This window comes from Lipotes vexillifer, unplaced genomic scaffold, assembly GCF_000442215.2.
Source record: "Lipotes vexillifer unplaced genomic scaffold, Lipotes_vexillifer_v1.1 scaffold1168, whole genome shotgun sequence".
Lineage (NCBI taxonomy): Eukaryota > Metazoa > Chordata > Mammalia > Artiodactyla > Lipotidae > Lipotes > Lipotes vexillifer.
Genome location: NW_006799230.1, coordinates 1,247,901 through 1,271,025, shown reverse-complemented (window position 1 = coordinate 1,271,025; position 23,125 = coordinate 1,247,901). Strand labels below are relative to the sequence as shown.

General features: G+C 35.7%; 1 protein-coding gene across 1 annotated transcript in view; it reads left to right on the top strand.

Annotated features, from left to right (window-relative positions):
- The window catches only part of FAM171B (family with sequence similarity 171 member B), a 64,069-nt gene that overhangs the window by 14,657 nt on the left and 26,287 nt on the right, over nucleotides 1-23,125 (top strand). The window contains exon 2 of the mRNA XM_007471522.1: nucleotides 18,632-18,865. Coding sequence (XP_007471584.1) covers nucleotides 18,632-18,865 — 234 coding nt within the window. The remainder of the gene's footprint in view (nucleotides 1-18,631; nucleotides 18,866-23,125) is intronic.

The following is a 23,125-nucleotide window of genomic DNA, read 5'->3' as shown; positions in this document are numbered from 1 at the left end:
GCGGTATGTGGGCCTCTCACTGTTGTGGCCTCTCCCGTTACGGAGCACAGGCTCTGGACGCGCAGGCTCAGCGGCCATGGCTCACGGGCCCAGCCGCTCCGCAGCATGTGGTCCAGACCGGGGCACGAACCGGTGTCCCCTGCATCGGCAGGCGGACTCTCAACCACTGCGCCACCAGGGAAGCCCAGCTCTACATTTTTGATGAAGCTTTTTCAGTCCACAATTATTTTCTCTTACTACATCAGTCAGTCTCTATTTGGTGATTCAGTACTTGATAATATGGTGTTTAGAATTAGTCCCTAATTGTTTCTGATGTGTTTATTTTGTCTTTCTTGCGCTTCTGAATTCCTTTAGAGCATAGATATATTCCTTCATTCGTTTTTACATTCCAGAATACCTAACACTCAGTAAGTGCTCAATAAAAGCATGGCATGTTGATTCATAACATGCATGATAGTATATATTAAGAGAACTATCTAAGAACCAAGGATCTTTTGTTATTCACATTATTCATTTACTCCTCATGCCTGTCACGGTGCTAGACACAGGGTAGGTGCTTTAAAATTCATGTTAATTAAAAAATATTTGTTCGGGCTTCCCTGGTGGCGCAGTGGTTGAGAGTCCGCCTGCCGATGCAGGGGACGCAGGTTCGTGCCCCGGTCCGGGAAGATCCCACATGCCGTGGAGGGGCCAGTGAGCCACGGCCGCTGAGCCTGTGCATCCGGAGCCTGTGCTCCGCAATGGGAGAGGCCACAACAGTGATGAGGCCCGCGTACCGCAAAAAAAAAAAAAAAAATTTGTTCTTAGATTTATGAGTTTATGGTAAATGCTGATGATATTAAAATGAATTTGAAGATGGTGATTCGAATAATACTTTATGATGCTTTAAGATTGTGAACTGTCAGTCAACCATGTACAGTTCTTAAACCCAGAGTACTTTGTCAGAGCCATTTTCTTTCCCTTTTCTATATTTTTGTTTCCTTTTACTTCTACCTTTATTTTTTATCTCTCATTAGCACTTAGTTTTGTCACTTTCTGGTCCATGATGAAAAAACCTCATGCCTCTCACTCCCACTTCCCATTTTTTCTCACTTACATTTCCCCCTCACTTCACAGTACTAATTTAGATGTCCTTAGGTTTCCATAAAGGGATCTTTTTTCCTCCGAATATTGCCCTCAGGCCTCTGACTCACAGAAGCAAATTTCTAAATCTACATTGCAAACAAGTACATTTAATTATTCCTCAATAATTATCAAATAAAAGTTCTGTGTCACAAATAGCATAATAAGTGAGGGCAGTCATTAAAGATTTTATGAATTGCGGTTCATGATTGTAATTTTGGAGGGGAAAGGCCTTGGTGAGTTTGAGCCATGGAAGAAGGCCTGTGTGGCTGCCCTGGGGAGAGTGAGATGAGAGGGTGGGGGGATGGGGTGGTAAAGGGATGCAGGGCTCAGGTATGGTTGGTTATGGCAGCACATTGGCTTCCGTGCCCTCCTACTTGCTTCTGTGATTGATGTCTTTACCAGAAGAGGAATCCTTCTAGGGTGCGTGGTTTGGTGGCTAGACCATGGCCTTTGGAGTTTGAGCAACTGGAGTTCAAAATCTGCTCTGCCTCTTCTTAGGTATGCTCTTGGGCAAACTAATTAAACTTTCTCTGAGACAGAGATAATGATACTTACCTTGCAGCATCGTTAAGTATTACAGTTGATGTATGTGAAATACCTAGAACTTAACAGATACCTATCAATTACTGCTAGTATTAGAGATGATTTTTAGTAAATTAAATATTTCAGAAATATGAATATTCTGTCTTGATTTATATTCTATGGTGGTAAGGATTGAATAAGTAGACAGAAAAGGTAACGTGTCAGTTTTACCACTTTCTAGTAAATGAGGCTGGATTTCTTTTCATTGTTTTATTGCGTTTCCTATTCCTCTAAAGAGAATATGTTTATATAGTAAGAAGTATTAAAACATATCGTGGAATAAAATTTCTGTTTTTCCTTTAAAGCAACCTAGGAACAACATTGTCTTTGGAACGTTACCTCAAGCGAGCAAAATATATCTGAAAGCCAAAATTCAGAAGGAGGGTATTCATCTGTGAGGTTCATGTTTTCACTACTATATTGATTCCTTTTGTTTTGCTGAGAAGACACATTGGCTCTTAAGAAAGGCTGAATTCAAACAGTAGTTTTTATTATTCTTTTTTCTGTCTAGAAAATCTTAACATGAGCTGGAATATTCTCAGCATACAAATAAGCCAGCGGATACTGGCTGTGATCCTTTGGAAAACTTTGTATGGAAAAGATAGTGTTTCTTCTTTATGGAACAAACAGGAATGTTTTGCAGCTCACCTCCTTTCTCTTTTTGCTAGCCTTGGCATTGTGCTGGGGAGTCACATCTGTCCATTAAAATGGTGTGTCTTGAAACATTCTCTTTAGAAAAGAATTCTGCAAAGCAGATGAAATCTTAATTTAGTTTTGAATACGTGTCTCAGAGGAGTAGTAAATTATGTTTCTTTGTAGTATTGCAGTTACTACCCCACAGCAGAGAAGGGCATTGACATCCTAGTGGAGCCAGCTGATTGATTAACGTTATTGATTAGATCTGGAAGATTGTGTTCTGTAAAATTCAAGGCTGATTGAATTCTCCATTGGTATGGCAGTTGCATCTAACCAGTTTAAAATTTTCTAATGTTAACAACATTCACAAGTAAAACAACATTTTAAGGAGTTTTCATTAAAAGATGGGATGAAAGAATGAAATAGAATTATTATAAACTACACATTAAGAGAAAAGGATTCAGAAATTATTTGCCATTCTTCTCTCTATAAGTAGGAAGCAGGAGACAGTCATGAATTGTAAAGGCCAAATAGGATTCATCAGGAGTTTATTGAAAATTCCTAGTCATGATGATACAGTTGTGTTCAAATTTAAGTAGTAAACCAGATGAAGGTTTACAAAGTTCGTAGGACAAAAATAAATCAGAGCAAGTAGTTTAGGAATTATTTTTAGTCCACTTTGAACGTACATGGAAACAAAGGATTCAGCTATGTCAGACTGATTTTTTTTTTTCTCTGTACTTTCAGAGCCTGGCAAGTGGCAGGAAGGCATTATCAACCCTGGACTTGTGTTGGGTTCACAGTAATAGCTTCCTGAATGGTTGGATCAGTGGATAAATGTATGCTTCTTGATGGGTTAGGTGGAATTGATTGACCGGTGTGGCAAAGGCTAATAAGGCGGCTGTGTCTAAAGTGATGGCTGGCTAAATATAAGATTTGATCTCTACTGCTCAGTTCTTAACCTAAAGCAGCTTATGCTATCTTCTCAGGCCTTGTCATAAGAGAAAGAATCAGAAGCACTTAGTTTAGAAGTGGTAGTTTCTTAATCTATTAAGTCCAACAGTTAAAAATTAAATGATATACTGAAGTTCTAAGATGGAAAATTATTCAAACAGTCAGATAAAGAGATGGGCATATAGTCTAACACTCAAAGTCAATATAGCAACTGCAGGTGAATATTTACTATGCAAAGTCTCTTCGACTTTTTGAAGGAACTTTGAAAAATAAGGTTTTCGCTCTCAAGATACTTAACATTTAATCGATGGAGAGGGCATAAACATATGTAAATATAATTTAATGTAAGTTGCCATAATATGCCCCATTAAGAGTTTCAAAGTGCTGTGGGAACCTAAGGGAAGGAGAGACAAACTTTCAATCATTAAGGGACTGATTTCCCAACTGCTTATAGTTTAATTACCTGCTTTTTCGTCACCACAGTTTTAGAGCCTACATTACAGGGGGTGGCTGGAAAGCAATAAGGAGAATGTTTTTTGTGCTGATTGTCTCTCAGTAGAAGGCCAGATGGTAGAAGGAGGAAATAGAAACTAAGATTTTGTTTTGTGTTTTTATATTTACTCACCTATTCACTGTAGGAATACATTTTCCCACTTCTGTTTTTATTTTTTACAATTTCATCTTAATTATAAAAGATTTCAAACATATAGAAATATAGTCTATATAGTTTCATCACTGAAATTAATCAACTATTAGCCTTTTGCTGTATTTGTTTCAGATTTCTCTGTCTTTTTTTAGGAAATAAAAATTAAAGATCAAATCAAGCCCCACTTTCATCCCCTCTCCCTCATTATCCAGAATTCATCACTATCCTGAAACTGGTGTTAATCTTTCTGTTTCAAAAACTGGAACAGATGTGCACACATATTATACATATCCTTTAGCAGTTTGATTTTTTTACTCAATATCATGTTCATTGTTGATACATTAACATCTCATTAATTCAGCTTAATTGCTACATAATATTCCATTGTATAAAAAAGCCACAATATTCCATTGTATAAAAAATATTCCATTGTATAAAAAAGCAGTTAGATTTTATCTAGTGTTTTTTCAGTTTTCAATAAGCTTCAAGAAATATGAGAAAATTTAAAAAGCACCTATACTTTTTATTCAATATGTACAGTTATTTGTATTTGGTGCATAATAATTATTTAAATATGTATTCTGTTCTCTTTATTTATGAAGTAATACAGCTTTCAAAGCATTCAAAATGAAAGCAATTCATAAGGAAAACGATTCATGTCATACCTAGTATTTGTGTGAAGGATGCGGTGCTAGGCTTGGAAGGGTGTTAGCAAAATTATTTTTTAATGTGGTAAATATTACTTTCGATGTTTGCTTAGGCCTGACACAGCATGCTTTGTGTCGAAGGATGAGACCACCATTCAATATCTGAGACAAAAGCAAAATGCTGAATTTGTTGCATGCTTGATAGGGAGAGCTATGTTGGTCGGGCACAGTTTTTCTCAGTAGAGCAGGAAACTGACCTTACATGGAGGTTTTTGAGGAAGTGTTGAGTTCTGGGATTGGTGGGCTTTCAGAGGTGTTGTGGGATGACGTTGGCAGTGGAATCTGGCTTCTCTGGTGAGGCTTTTGCTGTTTGGGTGGCAGGGCAGAGGCACAGTCGTTGGAGTGAGTCTGCTCCCGATTGGCTGATGCTCAGGAGTGTTGGTCACTGAGTGGTTGCCTTACAGAGGGGCGTTCACTGAGGCAACTTGTCAATGTTTGATTGGTTAAAGGAGTTGCAAACCAATTCTGTGAAACTGAAGGCCCCTAACTTTGGTGCCCTTTCTCATGCTAGTCCTTCTTCCTGATGTGTTCTTGCGTCAAGTCTGTATTTTAAAATTTAGCTACTCTTTCGAGTTTAGCCTCAGTTAATTCCTACTTGAAAATACCTCCCATTCTCACTCAGACTTCATATTTCCCTTTTCTGCATACCTATACTTCATATCATTTTTGTATATGCCTTTCCTGCTAGATTTTGAACTGTTTCAGACCTGAAACTAGGTACTATTAAATAGAATAGCATAAAAATTTAGCAGAGCATAGTTTGATACAAAGATGGTGTTGAATAAATAAAAGTTATGATATGTGCTCCACTGGATTTAACCTGATGCCTGGTCAGTATTCAATAACTGCTTACTCAAGTGAATTTCATCTGGAGTTTTGAAAATATTGTGATGCTACCTATGGACCTTCCTTTCATACAAAATGCATACTGCTTTACCTCTTAAGATCTTTTGATTTCATGTTATTTTTTTCACTGAAAAAAGAAATTAATGATTTGTTTTGCTTGAAATTTCCAGGCCAGTATTTTGCCTCTCTGCTAATACTGTAAAGTGCCTCCCATTCAGGCTGTAGTAGTCATGCTATGGTCATGCTTTAGGCACTCGTTCTTCAAACACCTGAATTTCTGTTTACTGGTCAGTATTCCTTTCAGATGTCTAATTAAAGGGAAATTGCTACATTTTACTAAGTTGTCAGAGGATCATTGGAGAAAATTCTGGTACTCATTCTGTTTAAATCTAACCACTCTCCCCACAGGGTGGGTCTCATCTGCTTAAACGAAATGCTGACAGTAAGTTTAAGACCCTTTTAAAAAAGCCATGCTGAAGCATGTATCTGGCAGGTTCTGAATAAGTTCCATTTTCTCTGTACTGATTTAGACATATTTTGCATGTAGAAAGAACAAGGGGAGAACAAGGAGAATATCTTCTGAAAAAGGGAAAATGGTTGTTTTATTAAGTCCTTTCCACTTTATTTTACCGTGAATAAAGTCTATAAATTCACCAATGCCATCCCAAAACAACAAAATAGGTAGTATATGTTGGGCTCTTTGTCGGGCTATTGTTTGTCTAGTTTTGTTCATAAGAAAGCTCTCTCAACGTATCAAGAGGGTGTGAAGAAAAAAAACAATAACAATGTTAGGAATTAAATTTAAAGTAAAAGGAAAATAGAATAAATGATTTCAAAACTTTACTGAATATTTTTCATGGTAACTCCCTGGGGAGACAGGAGCAGTCATATTGATATATTGACTACAGTGAAATAAAATATGAATACTCTTCTGTTTATACTATAAATTGGTATCATTCTGGAAAGCAGTTTAATAACACATATCAAGAAGCTATAAACAGTTTATACATTTTGGCCTATTATTTTTCCTCCCAAGGAAATAATTGAAAATTCAGATGGAGATATATGTAATGGATTTTAATTAAAGCATTGTTTGCAAATGAGAAAAATTATAAATGACTAAACATACACTAATGGGAGAATAGGTAAATGAACAACAACCCATAGAATATTCTTCACTAATGAATGTGGTAATTTTGAAAAATACTTAATAGCATGGATACATGTTCACAACACAATCTTAACTGAAAAACACAGCATATGACATTCTTTATTTTCTTTTTTCTTCTTACTATAATGCATGCTCACTGTAGTAAGTCACATCACATGTTGTAGTAAGTCAGATAGTATCACCCCATGACCCAATTAATAATAGTCAGTGTTAACAATTTGGTCAGTTTCCTTCACACCTTACTTCATACTTATAGAAACATATACACAATTATATACATATATACAATATGTTTTTAATTTTATAAATCTATTTATAGATTTTAAAAGTACTGGGTGGAATCCAGTACTGTATGGAATCTAGTACTTTTAAAATCTATAAGTAACTTGGATGGAATCCAAGTTATTTCTGAGAAATTGGATTAGGAAATTTTTTTTCTTTTTCTGTATTTTCCAAATTATCTATATAGAACATTAAAAAAACACTGAGTGAAGCCATACCTGAGTTAACCAGGTATTTTGAATGTGAGGACAGAGATAAATGATTAAAAAATAGCAGGTATCAGTGATTTAAAAAATACCCAAAACAACCAACAATAACTATTAGTAGACGTAGCCACCAAAGTCAGCTTTCTTTCATGTCAGTATCCCACGTCTCTGATTCTCTGGGGTGCTCGTGCAAGCCATGGAATAAATGTGCATGCCCATTTCAAAGATAAGAAGTTTAAATTCTTTTATAGTAAAGGAAACAGAATACTTGAAGAGGATGGCTTTAGGTCATGACCCTATCCCCTTGGGATATACTTATTGTTTAGGTCAGTGGTTCTCAACCTTGGCTGTACATTAGAACCATCTGAGACCTTATGAAAATTTGATTCCCTGGACTGCATCTGCAATGATTCTGACTTAATTGGACTGGGGTGGGGCCTGGAAATATACTAAAGGTTCCCCGGGTAATTTTCATGTCTACACAGGGTTGAGAACCACTGTCCTAGGCCAAGAGAGTTGCACATGCTGGAAAAGGTAACAGTAGTAGCACATCATGCAAATTGATAATTTTGAGGCTTTGTTAGATTTTCATTTAATATTTCATGTATTTGTTTATTCAAGCAATCAGTCACACATTCAGAAAATAATTGAGTAGACACATGCATGTTTACAATTCTAAATGTGTTTTTTCCAAAGAACAATTGTTTTCTGGAATGTTCTTACTAAGACAAAGTGAACAGGCACTTGTAGAAAGATGGATGCTAAGAGTTCACATGTGACTTGTTTCTTGCCTAACATTGTTAATCAGAATAATTTAATCATACAATTCTCTTAACTCAAACATCTTATGTGCACTTTTTTTGGTACTATCACTCTTTTCATTTGATTCTCTCAGGTACATATTTGAAGGCAACTAATTTCTTTGTATCTCTCACAGTGACTAGTACAGATCATGCATATTGTAGGTGCATGTGTAGTGTAAAATGACTGCTCAAACCCAGACTCTGGAACTTTCTTGGTTCACAGTCCTTTTAGTGCCTCAGTAATTTTTTTTTTTGTGGCCGGACAGCAACTTCTAACAACTTAGTAGTCATTTGAAAAAAAAAAAAACATATTTGCTAATTACTTAGTGGGATGTACTTGTCTGTTAGACACTGCACAACTTCTCTGACCCTGGAGTGAGACGGAACACTGCCATCCTCATTTCTGTTCAACATTGGTTTTCATGCAGTGTTTACTTTTTAGCAGAACAATCACTGAGCACTCAACTTCACAAAGATCTCATGTCATTGATTTGAGTATAGAATGTTGAATTATGGACTCTCAAATTAGTTTGCTTTCATGAAAATTTAAAATATCTTCTGACACCTCTGAGTTTGTCGTGTCACCTTTGGTGGCTTCGAGCATAGTTTAGGTTATTGTGGCCCCAAATCTGGGGCATCTGATGTTGTTCTCTTATAGGCACGACAGAGGATTTGTCTACTAAGTTTTTGTTGATTATGTTGTTTGCTTTAGATATCCAATTGCTAAGCCTATGCATACATTCTAACAGAAGACCAATCATAGTCTTTCTTTTTTATAGCATTAAGATGTGGAACCACTAAAAATAGATACTTAAAAAAAGCACTTGGATTCAAGGCACTGTACTAATAAGTACTTTATAGTATTATATTCTTTGATTCTATCATGTTTTTGAAATTGAACGATCTCACAAACAATGGTAAAGAAAACTTCCCTGCTGCAGGACAGAGAGGAATAGGCTGTCTGTCCTGTTGTGTCAGGCTTAGAGATAGTGGTCTTTGGGCAGTGCTTGACTGTTCTCTTGGCAGGAGGTGGAGGGTGCTGGCCATTCCAGTTGGGATGGACCATGACCCTACCTTAAAGCCCATTCTGGAGAAATGTGCTAACGTGGGCTCCAGGAATGAGTTCTCTCTTACGCCAGGTCCTCTTGCTTGGAGTTGTGCAGCCCAAAATAATAATCACACTTTACAATTATTTGCTCTTTGGAGTATTACATCCTTTCTGGGAACTTGGTGGGGAATATTTTGGGGGGATAATTTGAGGGAGACATTTTTAGTTTGGTAAGCTAAATCTTTTTCAGGATATTAATTATATAAATAGCAATAGCTTGATTCTCCTTTTGGCCTGGATGACATAGTCCTTTCCAGACTTCATCCATCAATTTTACTAAATTAGGGATACTTAAGGAAATTGAGTCATTAAGTTGCAAAGGAGGCTAGAGTACTCTGTGTTCAGTTCAAAGAGTTCATACTTAATTCATCCCCAAGCGGGTATTGTACACCAGCTAACACATCTAACCCGATTTCCACTGTTACATTCACGAGAGGGTACATTCATTGATTGTTGGTTCTCTAAAGGTCTTCTCTCTTGTATACGATCATTAATATATTTGAAATACCTAAGGGAAAAACATTTACCACTCACAGATTCCTAATGGACTGCTCCTTTTAAATAGTGTTTTATTAAGAAACCTCAGTCTGTGTGAAGTAGATTTTGTAACAACTTTATATTTTTAAATTCTTTAACTATTTTCCCAAATGGGTTTTTTTCCCCTTATAGCAATCTCTTGTTTTCACCCAGATTGTTTCCATTTTTATTGTCAGCTTCAATTTCGGCTCCTTGATGATCTGCTACAGAGATTTTTCCAATTAATTATTTAGAATTGGGTAATAATTGGTAGAACTTAATCTTCATTTAATTGGTTTTCTAAGGAAAAGCCACAATGGTTGCCCTAATCTTGTTTCGTAAAGTTCTTTCTCAACATCACAAGAGTGAACATATCTGTTGAAGAAGTTATTGAAAGAAGAACTGGTAAAGAATCAAAGAATCTGTACTTTGCTTAAAGTACATAACTTACGAATGTTCTCTGCACAGAAATGGTTACTTACACATTATCTCCTTGCCCCTCCCTCCACTGCAAGACTTATGTACTTCATATCACACACTTGCATCCTCCCTTGCAGTTATTAAGTGGACCTCTCTGGGCATGGCTGATGCGTTTATTTTTCATGTTGCTTTTTTCTCTTTATCCTTTTGCTGTTACAAATCTTAGTTGTATGACCTGCCAGTAAGTGGTACCTTTTGCCTTCTGCCGAATCACTGAACGTGAAAGTGGTCTTGGGACCCCTGAGACATAGAGCAAGAAGGACTGGGAGGGTAGGACTCATGAGAAGTATAATTTTGACACAGACTTTAAGGAGGTGAGAGTAAGCCATTTGGATATGTGGGAGGGGGCGGGGGGTGGGGGATGGGAGAGAGAACTCTAGGCAGAAGGAACAGCTTGTGCAAAGACCCAAAGGTGGGCACTCGCCTGGCTCAAGGAAGTGCAAGGGGCCGATGGGGATCAGAGGAGTGAGGATGGAGTGGGGAGGATTAAGCTCAAAGACTCAGTGGGACACATCATCTCAGGCAAGGACCTTCTTGAGGGAAGGGGATGATGTCAGTCAGCATATGCTTACTGGGTAAGTCACTAAATTCCCATCTTTCCTCTAAGGAGGAATATCTGCTTCTCATGTTTTCTTAGCTCAATCATTTGTTTTTGGTGGAGACTTCACATATTCTGTTTAACCTCATTGTTCTTTCCTCAGTCTTTAACATTTTTTTTGCTGATTTTTCTCAGGAAAAGAAATCTCACTTCCTTTCTCTCAGTCTTTTCATCTGTGATGCCATTGGGCTGTCAGTTCTTCTGTCACTCCATACTTAGCGCCTTCGTATATAGTGTATGTAATTAATGCATGTTGGGTGAAATTTGTGAGTGAATGAATAATTGTGATTCTGAGGCAGGATGAAAAATTGAGAAGACAAGATAAAAGGATGAGAAATGCCTGTGGAGTGAGCTTGGGCAATATGTTTTAGGATTTTGATTTGTTTATTTATCAGACTGATTTATTTCTACTGAGGGAAGGGGCCCTTTGGGTAGGCAAGAAGGAACTGAGTCCAAGCACTGTGTCCAGTGGTTCACTTTCTCATTTGTTCCCTATTCAGTCATCTGCAATGTGCTTGTTCTTAAGTTATAAGGACTCTTTTTTATGTCATTCATTTCATTAGTTTTGGTGAATCACACTCATTTAAGATTCTGGTCCTAATGGAGAAAATGTGCATTTTACTTGGTCTATAACATTTTTCACCTTTGGAGATTGTGTCCTTATTCTATCTCTGTAATTTCTTCTTAGAATTGACATTTTCTCTGTAATGAATATTAGTGCAATAAATTTGTTTTTGCTTCAAACAGGCACAGATTTTTTTCTCTTAAACTCCACAGCCAGTAAGAATTTTGGATCCAATCTGATGCTTAAGCAATGAAAAGGAGGCTTTTCTAATTTATTGAACTTTTTCTTTAATTCAGCTCCCTTTTGTTCCTTTAAAAGAAGGAGGCTGTGTGTCCATATTTGAAATGCTGTAAAGATTAAACTGTTGAAGCCCTTTCCACCCTGCTTTACAGAATGTGGAATAATATGTTCCTTTCTTTCACAAGCCCCTTTGTTGTCCTCACTCTTGCCCCTTTGTTGTCCTCGCTGTTTCCTAAACTTTCGGCCCTCCTTCCAGTTAAATAGGGAAATTGTGCCGGTACCCGGGAGAAAGAATTTTAAAACTACTTTGTTGGTATTGTTTTGCAATAGTGAAAGTAAAGTTAATCTTTGATGTAATACAATTGCATTATATTTATTTAGCAAGTTTTGCTACTTATGTGTTCTCTAGTCAAAATTTCCAAGTTAAATATTCTTAGAAAGAAGGAAAAGTCATATTAATTTCCAAAAGGAAAAGGAATCGTAATATTTGGTTTTGTGATTATTGTAATAATCTAAAATATTTCTTATTGGCAACTGTGGGATTAAGCTCAAAATTTCACCAAATACTGGGGCTGGAAAGCTGGCTGTAATTTCACGTGGCTTCTGTAGAAATCCTACAATTATCATTCTTTCCCCCATTCGTGGTCACTTCTGATCATCTCTTCCTCTCATCCTTCATTTCTTCTCTTTTTCCTGCTCTTCTCATCTTCCCTCCCTTCCTCCCCACCCCTGTTGCATTCATCTAGAATCTACATGCTAAACTCTGGCAAAACACAAGGCTGAGTTTGAAACAGTATTGGCTGTCAAGGAGATTGTTCTCACAGAGAAGACAAATGCACAGAAAGTAAAACATAACACCATAATACACTATGTGCTATCAGACGAGTCAGTACAGAAGAAAAGAGCCCATCTAACTGGGATAAAGCCACATTTATTTGAAGAGTGTCATTTGACCTAAACTTTGAAGGATAGCTTAGGATTTTTGATGGGTAGAGATTAAAATTAAGATTTTTTTCAGATAGAAGAAAGGAATGATATAGCAGGAGAGTGGGTTGGTCTTGGATAGTGACTAGTGACCCATTCATGTGACGATATAGAGCAGACTTCTGCAAACTTTTTCTGTAAAGTGCCAGAGAGCAAATAATTTCTTCGTAGACCATATAGCCTGTGCTGTTGAAGCAAAAGCAGCCATAGGTAATCCATAAATGAGTATATTGGCGGTGTTCCAATAAAACTTTATTTATAAAAACAGGTTGCAGGTCAGAGTTGGCCTGCAGGCTGTAGTTTGCTAATCCCCATAGAAGAGTGGTTAGTGGGAAATAAGGCTGGAATGGAAGGTGGTAGCCAGATGTCAGCTTTTGAATGCTAGGCTAAAGACTTGGGAATTGATTGAAACTCTCTTTAGTGAAACCATAATGATGTCTCTACTAAAGGCTTTAAATACCTTAACATTTAAATGTGGAACCAGATGTTTTCTATTTACATCCTAAGATATCTGTATAGCTAGCTCTATACCAAGATTTCTCTGACTGAATATTTTGTATGAAAATGGTGGGTGGAGAACAAACTCTAGGCCTCTGAATGCCCCCAGTAAAGTTTGATTTGAGTCATAACATCTTTTGGGTTCTCACCATAAAGTCTCCACTGGAATGGACCAAAAAGTCAGATCATGGAAAACAGGAGAGAATGAATGGGCAGGCCCTTTGGAGATCTGAGCTCAAAATGTCCAGTTTCCCTGTTCAAAAAAATGATAATGTGAACTGATTCCAAAATAGATATGAGATCCACATTTTTTAAAAACCATTTTATTGAGGCATGGTTGACATGTAAAGGCTGTAGATATTTAATGTATGTAACTTAATGAGTTTGGGGATAACTATACACCTGTGAAAACATCGCTACCATCAAAACCATAGACATATCCATCACTTCCCAAAGTTTCTTCCTGCCCCTATTATTATTATTATTTTGTGGTAAGAACACTTAAAGTAAGATCAACCCTCTTAGGAAATGTTAAATATATAGTACAGTATTGTTAGCAATAGGCACTGTGCTGTATACTAAATCTCTAGTATTATTTATCTTGCGTAACTGAGACTTCACACCCTTTGACCATCACCTCCCCATTTCCCCCTCCTCTCAGCCCCTGGCAATTACCATTCTAATCTCTGCTTCTATGAGTCTGAGTATTTAGTTTCCACATATAAGTGAGATCATACATTATCTTCTTCCTGTGTCTGGCTTATTCCACTTAGCATAATGTCCTCCAGCTCCATCCATGTTGTTGCAAGTGGCAGGATTTCCTTTTTTTTTAAAGGCTGAATAATATCTCATTGCATGTATATACGGGTTTTCTTTATCTGTTCATCTGCTGATGGACGTTTAGGTTGTTTCCATATCTTGGCTATTGGGAATAACGCTGCAGTGAACATGGGAGTGCAGGCATCTCTCTTTGAGACTGATACTTATAGGAATAGTTACACACGTTGATTCTGAATTTCTACATAATTTCATAGAAGATTGTATTAGGTACTATAGAAAGTTGTCCTTGGTTTCAATATTGCCTTTTTAAAACTTCCTCTATAGTAATATCAGACAATTCTGCAGTACTGTTTTTTCACGTTTCCTTAGAATCTTTCTCAAGGTAAGGATGTATCATATTAATCTTTGCAGCCCCATTACCTAGCTAGTGCAGATCTGGCCAAAGTCAGGCAGTCAATAAATATTTGTTGAATGAATCAATGTAGTTAAACATTTCTAATTGTTCCCAACCAATTATTTAATTTCACTATATTTTTGTGTTCTTTATTTTTTTATAGCTCTCATTTAGAATGCATAAACCTCAAAGTTTTAAAATTTTCATTGTTAAAATATTTTATTAAATTTTATCTGTGATCTGTTTATAAAAACTTTATCTACCTAGTATATTTTTAGCACTATATTCCTAGAGAGGACAAAAGTTGTATATTAAATTATTGTAGATGCTTGAAACATAATTGAAAAGAAGTAGGCTAGTTTTTGTACTGGAGAAATCTGAAATGTAGCCTACATAATAGTAACAACATAATAAGATGATGTCAGATTCTCTTGAAAAGAAGTGGGGCTGTAATTCCTCAGCCCACCCCACTCCAGATGTCGTCAAATAAATAGCTATTCTGGACTTTGATTTACCTATCTATATCCTGTAGCAAAACCATAATACAGTGTTGATTCTAATATGCTTTTTCAAGAACATTTCTTTATACCTATTCAGTAGTCTTTTGAATTTTACTGATTCTCATTACTTAATGCTTCTAATCATGTGCTAAATAGTTAAATCTTTTCCAGCAACCTCGACCTTGCTCATGGGTGTGTATTTTATTTTTCCTTGTTTCTCTCAACATTTAGATTATATGTTTTCTTAGGGTGCAGTTGAAATCATTTGATACTGAACCATTTTTAAACCAATGGTGACATACTGAAAAGAAAATTATGTGGGCAAGACATAATGATTATAATTACATGACAGGGAAAATAATATGGGCATGGAAAGCTGAAAACTACAATGGAGGAGTGTAGGTAGATTATGGAGACAAAAGCACCTCTGGTTGAAAAGCATATATTTAATCACACAGTCTGCCCCGTCTAAATGCCAGAGTATTTTTGTTGGAGAAGAGAGCTAGTGAGGGGGATTATTATGGATATATATTACTTCTGGCTGCCAGTGCTGTTTGCCTGGTCAAACTTGACATCACAGAAGTCAGAGGCATCCTGTTAAAGTCAATGGCAGGTAATTCTTTATAACTTTTTATTTGAAGGAAAAAGAGTTGTTTGTGCCTCTTTAATTGCTGTAACTAGACTTTCAGCCAAGATTTTGTTTTTCGAGTTTTTTTTTTTTTTAATGCTATTTTTGCTACTCCTTATGTCGGGGCCAGAAAAACCAGGCTGAGAGAGGGAATGAGCAGGTCAGAGAATCAGCAAATGAGCACTTCCTTCTCTGCACTGGTTGGGAGGAAATAAGTGAGCTAGTGAATATGATGGAAACCAAATTCCTAAGGCTTTTCAATGAGAAAGAATGTGGAGTAAAACACATGGTACTTGGAGTAAAATGAACCTGTTAATCCTGCCTGTAATTTATTAGCTGCTCAACTTTAGCCTCGATTTCCTTGCCTTAAAAGGGGGAAGTCTTGCAGGTTTGTATTAGGATGAAATTGGACAACATGTGTAAAGTTTCTAGAACTGGGCCTGAGGGAGCAGGGTGTGTGTGTGAATGTGTGTGTATTATACAAATAACTAGTTTTTCCCATTTGAGCTAGAGAGGACAGTGCTGGTCAGGCCTACAGTATGTCTTAAGTCTGTTAGGCAATCTAAGGTACAGATATAGGGGATCTCCACAGACAGGCTATGAGTGTGATAGCCAAGATTTGAGCTTTGCAAATTGTTTTTTCTGAATTTGATACTCATTTTCTCATCAAATTTATTACATTAACATTATTAGCACATGTGGAAAAAAATCGTCCATTCTGGATTAGAAAACATGAATCAAACCCAGCTTCAGAATGCCAGGAGGCTTTAGGGTGTCTTATTTTTGGCAAGTGTACTTTTACAAAGATGAAACATATGGAATATGCAGAGTTTTTTTTTTTTTAATGAGTTTAGCTTAAGGTCTTACTACACATTGGAGTTTGTCTATAAATCCAAAGGCTCTGAGAATTTCTAAAATCTTTGGAGCAAACAAATTAATAAAAATTCCCTGTTGAGTCCCATTCCTGAAAATGCTGTTGAAGGAACCATTGTAGGTACATTTGATTTGAATAAGACCCATTACCAAATTTTAATAGGGAATGTTAATTCTCTTATCTTCTAGTTATGTGCAGTCTCCCTCTTATGTGGTTTCTCATATTTTTGGTACATTAGCCTTGCCTCCTTTGCCTTGTCTTATAAAAGATAGGGTAGCCTATTAAATAAAATATATATTTACAGTTGTATCCCATGTCATTTAATGTACTTGCTTTGGAAGCAAGCAACAGAACCCAACTCTGGCTACAAGATTCGGGGGAGGGATTTTGATATAGCTCACAGATCAGCAAGAGGGACAGTACAACCCAGCTTCTGGAAGGAAAGGGACATGTAAACACTGGAAATCACAGAGAGTAGGAGTTCACAGACTCTCTCAGATGATTCAGTTCCAGCAACTGTTAGCCTCTGTGTATCTTTATTCACATTTTGAGGGCCTGACAGACTGTCTGGCTTGCATTAGTTAGATGCTTTATGCCAGTGGCTCAATAAATTTTGTCTAGGGGATTAGGGGCAAGTGACTGGGGGAATTATTTTGAATTGAGCAGCAGCTACTTGTCCTCTACACATAACTAGTGTTTTGTACTAGGTGGCTCTATTCAAGGACGTTGGTTTAGAAGCCCATCATGCCCTCTTTACATATGGCAACCTTTTACTTTGTAGCAATATTGCAACTCAATCATTGTTGACTAGGATTTTTTACCTGACGTGATGTTCTTGCTAAAAATTCTTTTAAAAAAATGGGTTTGTTTACACAAATGCATAACAGCATAATTAATCCTTATTGAATTACTCATGTTAATGAAGTGGCCTCCAGTTGTGAAGTAATAATTTTTGTTATAAATAACGATCCTAACATTAGATTTGACAACCAAACACTGTACTGAGCACATTATTTGCATTATTTTATTTTACTAGCTCAAAATAGTTGCTCTCTCCTGATTTTACAGATGAGCAAATGGACCGAGAGGTGAGTAACTCACCCAAAGTCACATATCTAGGGAATGGCAGAGATAGACCATGACTGGCTGCAGAGCCCATTTATGGTAGAAGATAAGGCATCTTTAGCAAAGGTGTTATGATACAGGCTTTGCAAAGGCATTTCCATGATGGTAAAAGTTCTTTTGTAGCCAGACATTATCATTGGTAAATGCATGGACACATTGTCAAGATCTATAAGGCTGGAGGTTTAAGTAGAAAAAGCTTTAATTCTTATTTTCTTGACTTTATTATTTTCACATGTTGTGTCTATATATTTAATGGATAATTTTTTTTATATTTTAGAAAAAGATTTGTTTTTTTTTTTTTTTTGCGGTACGTGAGCCTCTCACTGTTGTGGCCTCTCCCGTTGCGGAGCACAGGCTCCGGACGCGCAGGCCCAGCGGCCATGGCTCACGGGCCCAGCCGCTGCGCGGCATGTGGGATCCTCCCGGACCGGGGCACGAACCCGTGTACCCTGATCGGCAGGCGGACTCTCAACCACTGCGCCACCAGGGAAGCCCCGGTTTGTTTTTTTTTTAAGTATAGTTGATCTACAATATTAGTTTCAGGTATACAGCATAGTGATTCAGTATTTTTGCAGATTATGTTCCATTATAGGTTATTACAAAGTAATGGCTATAATTCCTTATGCTATACAATACCTTCTTGTTGCTTATCTATTTTATATATAGTAGTTTGTATCTGTTAATCCTATACCCCTAATTTGTCCCTCCCCCTTCCCTCTCCCTTTTGATTACCTTAAGTTTATTTTCTATGTTGTGAATGTATTTGTTTTGCATATACATTAGTGTTATTTTTTAGATTCCACATATAAGTGACATCATAGTATTAATCTTTCTGACTTATTTCACTAAGCATAATATTCTCTAGGTCCATCTGAGATTTTGTTTGGATATTTTGTAATTTGGAACTAAAACACATCCCGTGCTTTCCAGACAACAGAACAAAATAAAGGAGCTAGCCATGCACTAATGGGTTTGGTGAGATGGCATTTTATTCTAAGACCTTTGACTGTATTTTAAATTAGTATTAAATCTATATAACTTGATAATATTAGAAATTAGTAACATCAAGTAAAAATTATTTTCCTAAAGCCAGAAACTCTTTCCATTATTCACTGTTCTCCCTTCTTCTCCTTCTAAATGGCAGAGAAAATGGAGTGATAATACTGCGCCGTACTAATAATAAATTCAAATTTATTCAGTTTTGGGAAGAATAATGAATTTGTTGGAATGTTTAACACCTCTTTCTATCCATCCATGTGTATGTATTTCCTAAATCTTTCAACAGTTCTGTACTGTTGGTTTAGGTGTCTTAAATGACATTTTAAAGTATAGTGACATGCTTTCTAGGATATAACGTGCTGCGATGTTCTTTTTCTCTTCCAGTGTCTGTATTTATGCTGAAAGTCCAGGTGAATGACATCATCAGTCGTCAGTACCTGAGTCAAGCAGTTGTAGAAGTGTTTGTAAACTACACGAAGACAAATTCCACAGTAACTAGAAACAATGGAGCTGTGTTGATAAGAGTACCCTACAAGTTAGGACTCAGCCTAACCATTATTGCTTACAAAGATGGCTATGTGTTGACATCTCTGCCCTGGAAGACTGGAAGAATGCCAAGTAAGCAGTTAAACAATGTTTTGCTTTCACTAAATGTAAATGATTTTTTTCTCTTGTTCTGATAAACCGAAAATGAGACTGTGTGAAGCCAATATAAGGAGGTTAGAAAGGCGTGCCAGTTTGAAGAAAACATGAAGGTCTTTTTCCTTCTACAGAAGCTTGAAGGAATCCCGAGCTACAGCTCTGCTCTGGCACAAAGCGTGTCTGCAGGTGGCGGAGAGGGGTGTGGCATGCCCAAAGAATTAGTTAGAAGCAGGATAGTAAAGTAAAGTAAATTATCTGGCCCAAAGTAAAGTAAAGGGCCAGATAATTAAAGGACAGTCTCAAAAGATAAGATGAACAGTTTAGATTTACGTGACGAATAATGAAACAGTTCTCGTAGATTCTTGAGCACATGAAAGTAAGTTGTTTAGAAACTGAATTTACAGTGTATAAAGAACAGGGCAACAGCAGGGCTAAAATGGATTCAGGGAGCCTGGCTATGAAGCTGTGGTTGTGCTGCTGGACAGTAGCCTGATGTAAGAAAGGAAATGGAAAGGAGAGGTGAGAGTACAAGAGGCACACTGGAGAAAGAATTATTAATTATTGTGGCAATCATTTCACAATATAAACATATATCAAGTCATCACATTGTACACCTTAAACTTACATGATGTTAGCTGTCAATTATATCTCAATAAAGCTGGAAAAAAACTGGTAGGAGTGATTATAACTAATTGAATACTGGGAAAATTGGCCATACAAGGTACCAGAATACAAGTCTGATTGACTGGAAGGATGGTACATTAGGTAGTTAATCTTTCTAAAAATTTTATTTTTTATTGTGGTGGTTCTTGTTAGGTTTTAGATATTTTATTTAGTTTCATATTGGAAACATTTGAATTCTTGAACTATTTACATTTAGAATGAGAAAGAAAATGAATTAGATAGTTTAATAAGACTCGTGAATAAAATTGTAATAAAATGACTGGACAATCCAGATAAGGATGTATTTGAGGTTACTTCGTGGTCTCAAATGCTTTAAATTTTTTTAAAGACAGAAATTAAGTACAACTATTCATTCAACAAAAGTGAGAAAAATAATGAAAGAAGAAACCAACTAAAATGGGAAAAAGGAAATAAAAAGATTGAAGTAGATTGGCATATATTAGAAAAATATAAAGAAATAATTGACAAAGTGTTAGTTCTTTGAAGTAAATTATGCACACATCTAGCTAATTTAAACAAAAATGAGGGAAATAAAAGATTAAAATACATAAAAGCTTTAAAAATCATAAAAATTATCAAAAAAATTGGCAATAATCTTAAAAATCCAATAAAACAAACAATTTTGTGATAATATAAATGGTATATTGATTTTAGATGAGGTAGATTAATAACCATGGGTAAAATGTGCTGGGTAAAAATAACTTCAAAGGCTCTAAGGAAAAGTGCCCCAGATCATTTTACCAAATCAGTACAGCCTTGATTCTGAGACCTAACAAAGGTAATACAAAATTAAATGCCCTCATGTGTGCATACTCTCTCTCATATACACACACCTCTCTATTGACCAGTCATACTTATAACTAAATGCAAAATTCCTAAACAATACAGAAAAGAATTTCACCATTTTTTAAATATAGGATACTGTCAAGACCAAGTAGGATTTTTCTTCTTTGCAGGACTATAAGGATGTCAAACTTCATTAATTTTATGTATCATATTAGTAGAAAAAATTAGAACTAATATGTGATAATATCAACAACTGCCTGAAATGTTGCCTGAAATGCATTTTATAAGTTCACCATTCATGCCTAACAAAGAACACACTCTTTAAAAACTAGGACCACAAAGATATCCTTAGGTATCTCAAAATCATACTTAACTGTAAAATATTAGAGGTGATCCTACTAAAATAAGAAACTAAACACAGATGTCTATATTATTTTACATTGTAGTAGAAGTTATTATTAAAGCAAAAAGATATTAACAGATAAAAAAGGGATAGCTATTAGGAAGGATCAAAACCATTTTTTCTGGTTATGATCATATCCCTGGAAAACTACAAATTAAGTATTGCTACAAATCAATACATGTTCTTATATACCAGAAGTAATAACCAATTAGGAAAAATAATGAAAAGAAATCCCTCTCAGAACAACAAGAACAAACAATATATGCAGGGAAACCTACAAAAACAAGTGAAGTAACTGTGGGGAGGGAAAATAAAACTACCAAATGTTACTGATAGACCTAAAAAAAAAAAAAACAAATCAACTAAAACACCAGAAACTGGAAAAATATTTTTTCTTAGCTTGAATATTGTAAAGATTTGAATTCTTCCCAGATTAATTTATAGATTTAATGCATTAACAAAACACTTGGCAAAATAACCCTTAAAGAACAGATGTGTCAAAATACCTGAAATCTTGTTTTAAAAGACGATTTACTAGAGGCAATTTGCCATTCCAGATAACTAAAATATATAGCTGCAGAATTAAGTGATATTGTACTATGATTTGTAATGTGGTACAAATCAGATACTAGTAGGCATAAAAAATATAATCTATGATAGGAATCATAAATCATTGAGGAAAAAGCTGAATATTCAATAAGTAATATTGGGATACTTTGGTTAACTATTTGGAGTAAATTAATTTGAATCCATATTCTAAAATATATTGCTCAAAAAGTTAAAATACAGAAAATTAAATTATATTAAATTTAATAAACTATCTTATTTTTTTAGGATGGTCTTTTTAAACTGGAAAGCAATGAAAGATGTCATAAAAGGTAGATTTCCCCATAATTTTAAAAAGTAGTAAAAAAATATATGAAATAATAAGGAATGATATCCTTAATGTGTTAAGAATTCATTCACATCAGTAAAAAACCAAGGCCCTGCCTAAATAAGGTAAATGGATAAAATCATGACTTAGTTTTCAAAACAGGAAATACAAATGATTAGTAAATACGATAAAATATTTTACCTTCCTAATAATTTAAGTACGCCTCCAAAATACACATTTCTTAGATTTTCTCACTTTAGAAACGTTTTTAAAAAGTGAACATACTCAGTATTGACAAGCTGGGCAAGATGGCCATCCTCAAACACCGCTGGTGGGAGAAGTCGGCAGTGTTATCTGGATAACAACTTTGAAATGTGTGTGTCAGTGTCTTCGAAATCTTCATCATCATTGACTACTGGGAATATATCCTAACAACAAACATACAAATAAAGTGGACAGATATCTGTGCACAAGGATGTTGAGTCAAATATTATTTTGTAATAGTGAAAATGGAAACAATCTAAATATACAGTAGTGTAGTGGTTAAGTGAATCTTGATACTTTAAGAAATATGTGACCTTGAAAATGTTATGAAAGTTTCTATTGAGGAAAAGAAATGCTTACAATATTATTTTAAGTGAAAAAGCAGGGTGAAAATATTCTGTATACAATATCATACTCCCTCTTTTTAAAAAAAAAAAATCACAGGAAAAATCCAGGAAGAGCTACACTGAAATACTAATAGTGGTTGTCTCTGTGGTGGTATTGTGATGACCATCATTTTCTTCTTTCCTTTTCTGTATTTCTCAACTTTTCCAGAGTGGATATATATTCCCGTTTATAATCAGAAACATTTTTTAAAGTCAAACGAAATCTGAATCCAAGTTTAAGTGACTTTCTGAAAGATTCTTCTCAGGTTTAATAGAAAAATCTGTCAGGGTAGCCCTTTTTAACCTACCTGGGACTAAGAAAGTATCCAAATATGGGATACAATCATCTCGGGGTCCAAGCTACTACCCTAACCACCTCCTCTCCAATCTAATAAGTCTAACAATCCATCTAAATGTTAGTGTATTCTGAATTAAAATTACTTTCATTTGGTAGTCCTCTATTCCTGCTTAAGAAAAAAGTATATTATTTTACACCATTTTACATCCACATCATTGAATACTTTTAATATTTTATCCTGTCTTTTATGTATTTCCTTTACAGCTCTTTGAAATATCTCCAAATTTTAAAAGTATTCTCATGCAAGTGTGTTTTATCCTTTCTTAAGTGATTTAGGGATATTGTATCATTTCTGTTGATATTTACTTGCATTGCATGGAGGAGAGAGATCAGTGAGAACTTGAACTTTAGGTGATGCCTCAGAACTTATTTTTCTTTTGCAGGATTGGTCAGGTTGTTTGATTTGGTCTTGCTTATAAAACAATGGTCTTTTGTCCCTGCCTCTTGTTCCTGATCTTGAAAGAATTTAGTTATCTTTCAG